This window comes from Prunus dulcis, unplaced genomic scaffold, assembly GCF_902201215.1.
Source record: "Prunus dulcis unplaced genomic scaffold, ALMONDv2, whole genome shotgun sequence".
In the NCBI taxonomy this organism is placed as follows: Eukaryota; Viridiplantae; Streptophyta; class Magnoliopsida; order Rosales; family Rosaceae; genus Prunus; species Prunus dulcis.
In genome coordinates this window covers 2103-6114 of record NW_023010112.1, presented here as the reverse complement: position 1 = coordinate 6114, position 4012 = coordinate 2103, and the positions used below count along the sequence as shown (strand labels likewise).

The following is a 4012-nucleotide window of genomic DNA, read 5'->3' as shown; positions in this document are numbered from 1 at the left end:
AGGAGAGACACGACATGAAGCAAGAAGAGCGTCCCCAACCTTGTGCCTTGCAGCACCTCTGTTAGATTTATTGTCTTCCACTTTTCGTCATTGAGGGGACCAAGAGCTGAGATACAGTAACAAATTGGCTTCTTCACCAAGAGAGGGGAGACGACGGCTTCACAATGGATTATGGATGTGTAGTACATTGGGTAAACTCATCATATCCTCTCTATATAGAAAATTTCAAAGCTTTCTTGTTTAAGCTCCAGAACATACCCCCAAAAAAAAAAAACCAAAAAAGAAGAAGGGATTTTCAAAAACTTGAAATTTTACGAGGATAGAAAGGTGGCCCATGCACTCGTTGGAGTATCAAATCAAATAAAAAGCAAAAGCTAAGCACCATATAAGATATTTTATTCTACATGCCCTCTTTGGTCTCCAGTGATCAAGGGAAATAATATCTCAATAAAGAGGTTGTATCCGATTTGTTTATTTGGACCAAGGTTATGCCTAAAGCTACGGGATTCACACCTATACAATCCAAGTAAATTTGTTGACAAGAGGAGAAGTCTTTGCAATTCGATTTGATTAATCTCAATATCCATGAGTGCGGCGCAATTTAAAGAAGCCAAAAGCCATCAAGGATTCTGGTGGTGCTAGGATTCCCTATTCCTTGCATGCCTTGGAGATGTCAGTTTAGGAAAGATTGTGTAACTTCCAATCGGAGATTTTAAATCGAATATTTATTGGTTCTCTTGGATATTCAAGGCAAAACTAAGTTACTTGCTTATACGGGGCCACACAAGATCTTGCCAATCCGATTGGAGAATCTACATACCCAAAATATAGCTACAGAATACGGCTAATATATATGCTAGGGTGTCATATTCCTTGTGGCTAAAAGGGAATTCGATCAATATATATATATACAGTCCTAATCTCTTGGACTATAGCCTTTCTCTCTAACATGGAGAGGATCTACAAAATTTTGTTTTTCAGTATTGTCTATGTAGCAGTTGTTCACACCAGATGGTTCACCAACCAAACTCAAATTCATATTTTTAATTTGATCAATAAGTCCTTCGAATGACTTTTCTACAAGTTGCGTCCCTTCTTCTGATACTGCAGCGCCATCAATCAACTTTGATGCAAATTGAAACAAACTTGTGTGTCTCAATATTAGGAAGTTATCTGCACCATCTTGCACTTTGAACTTTTCACTGCCAATTCTTGAAAACTTTGTCCATCTACGGATAATATACTCCTTTGGCAATTGCATAATTTGTTTCACTCGAAAAAATGCTAACATATGCTTGCACGAAATACCTTCAAAATCAAATAACCTACAACTGCACTTCAGTAGATTTGATGTTTTATCATGCACAAGGGTTCGTACTCTAGAGTTTGCATCGAACTTTTAGATTTTGTAAATCCAACAATTTTCATCTTCACCTGTGACATTCACCACTTTCCAGAAGCTCTTTTTGAAATTTGTAAAAGTATTTCTTAGTGTACATAACAACCATTTGGTTCTCCATCAGCATCCCTAATTTAATATTAGGTTTCTCGTTCTAATCCCCATGGTCTGCAACCAATTCTTCATGTCTCAAATGAGCTAGTGCCCTATTAAAACGAGTCACAAAATCCATCAAAGAGTTGCTTTTGGAACAATAACGCTTGAAGAATGCATGCATGGATTCTGCTCTTTGACTGCTAGACATCCCTGCAGAAAAGTATTGCTTGACATAGGTAGGAATCCATGTACCACGTAATTTATACATTTCTTCGAACCACTCCTTACTACTTGGCTGACTTATCTCCAAAGCTTCATACCAACTCTTTTCAAATTCTTCTACAGTCTCAGATTCCCATATGGCTGTCTTGAAAAGTGCATAGTAATTATGATGAGCAAAATAACCCATCTTTTCTTGAAATTTGTTCAAAATATACCACACGCAATATCTGTGGAACGTGTTTGGTAAAACTTGAGCTATAGCCTTAGTCATTGCTTGATCTTGATCAGTGATTATAACTGTAGGGGCAATTTTCATTGCTTCTAACCATGTTTCTAATAGCCAAACAAATGAGTCAAAAGTCTCATTACTCAAAAATCCACAACCAAAAATGGTAGTTTGCCCATGGTGGTTAACACCTACAAGAGGAGAAAAGATCATTGCATAACGATTTGTATTGTAGGTTGTATCAAATACAACCACATCACCAAAATGTGTGTAAGCTTTCCTTGCAACAGAGTCAACCCAGAAACATCTAGTCATCCTATTATTATTATCTGTCTCAAACTTAAAAAAGAAATCGGAATCCTTATCTTCCTCCGATTTGAAGTACTCATATAACATTTCTGCATCACGACCCTTTATTTTCTCCCTTTCATCTCGCTCAAAATTTCTTAAATCTCTTTCTATGAACCCAACACTTTCATGTCCACCAGCTTGTGTCTCCAAGAGTTCGAATTGTTGATATAATGGAATGTTCACATTGGAAAACTTTTTTACCAACTTAATCTTTGTATCTGATACACCACGATGAGATCTTAACAAATGTACTCTAGATGGTGTTGCAAGTGGATGAGTATGTTCCTCAATGAAAGTCTGAACTACAAAATTGAACCCATCATAAACTACTGTTAACTTTGCTTTGCAATTTTCACAAACATTACCTCGTTCTCTTTCTATTTGTGTAGACTCACTGTCTTTTTTTTTTCCTCCATGTCTCATCTGTTTCACCTTCCTTAAAACAAACGTATCGTTTCCAAACAACCTCACCTGTTTTTATCTTTTTCTTCTCCTTGCTAATCCTGACACTAAACCCAGCATCCTTTGCGTAATCATTGTAGAACTCGTATGTTTCATCCAATGACTGGAATGCTAGCCCTACTTTCGGTTTTTTTTTTCATCTCTAACTTGAGGGATATAAAATTCATCTTTAGAAGACATCCATTCATCTAATGCATTTGCCATCACTCCTGCACTTAAATGTATCATAAGAAAATTAATACAAACATATGTAATAAACAAAGAAAAATCTCGAATAATGGAAGAAATAAATAAATAAAGGTCTGGAAAAAGAAAAAAAAAAAAGATTTTCACATGTTAATTAACGAGTAACAAACAGCATAGTTGCAAGAACCCCATATTAAGATTCATGTTTGACAAAGGAAAAACTCGAATAGAAGAACCCCAGTTGCAAGAACCCCATATTGAGATTCATATTTGTTCCAGTAGTTCTGAAATAAAAAATAACACAAATCCAATTGAAATTCCCAAATATGGGTTCATGATTTCAATTGTAAATGACCTTCACAAAGAATATACAAGTCTTAGCTTGTTACTCAATTCATTCGCAATTTCTAGAAATCAAAGGGTTTATTCTTTTCCCAACTAGAGACTGATATTTGTTCATATGCGTACAAGGAAAAGTTACATAGTTCCAAAATAAAAAATAGCACAAACTCAATTGAAATTCCCATATATGGGTTCATGATTTCAAATCCGAAAATTGAGTGAAAAACTGAATAAGAACAAGAAACTGACCTTGTTGAAGTGCGAGGGAATAAGTCGCTCTGGATTTTCGCTGGCTACGCTGGAGTCGGAGTTGTTGTTACTGCAGCAATGGGAGGAAGCAGAACGTGGAGGCAGCGGGAGGAAGAAGAACATATTTTGGGTTTTTAGTTTATAGTTTTTTCTTTTTTTGTTAAGTGAAATTTAAAAGGTAAAAGAAAAAAGATATTTTAAAGTAAATTTTTCTTAACCCTTGGATTAAATCTAAGGGTAGGTGACCACAAGTCTTTTGGACCCCTGGGGTTCAAGAGAACGGGACTGTATATGCTAATATGTATACTTTTATATCTATATATATAGAAGAGGAATTTGCTGGTCAAAGCCAACGTTGGAAATAGCATGAGGGAAGAGTGATTCTGCCAAATTATTGGAGAAAACAAAACAAAAAACAAAAACAAAAAAGAAGGGAACAATCGAAGAAATAAGAAATAGCATGATTTAAATCAAATATT

At 35.6% G+C, this 4012-nt stretch overlaps 1 protein-coding gene across 1 annotated transcript; it reads right to left on the bottom strand.

Moving 5' to 3' along the window:
* Positions 1 to 1454: 1454 nt before the first annotated feature.
* Positions 1455 to 3648, bottom strand: LOC117612917 (protein FAR1-RELATED SEQUENCE 5-like). The gene is made up of 2 exons (XM_034341549.1): positions 3534 to 3648; positions 1455 to 2965 (listed from the first exon to the last, which is right to left on the bottom strand). The coding sequence occupies exon 2, from the start codon at positions 2715 to 2717 to the stop codon at positions 1554 to 1556; it is 1164 nt and encodes a 387-aa protein (XP_034197440.1). The 5' UTR covers positions 2718 to 2965; positions 3534 to 3648; the 3' UTR covers positions 1455 to 1553.
* Between the last annotated feature and the right edge of the window lie 364 nt (positions 3649 to 4012).

What these genes read in the sequence shown, in the direction of transcription:
- LOC117612917 (XM_034341549.1), bottom strand. Translation starts at nt 2,717, where the DNA reads ATGAGACATGGAGGAAAAAAAAAAGACAGTGAGTCTACACAAATAGAA.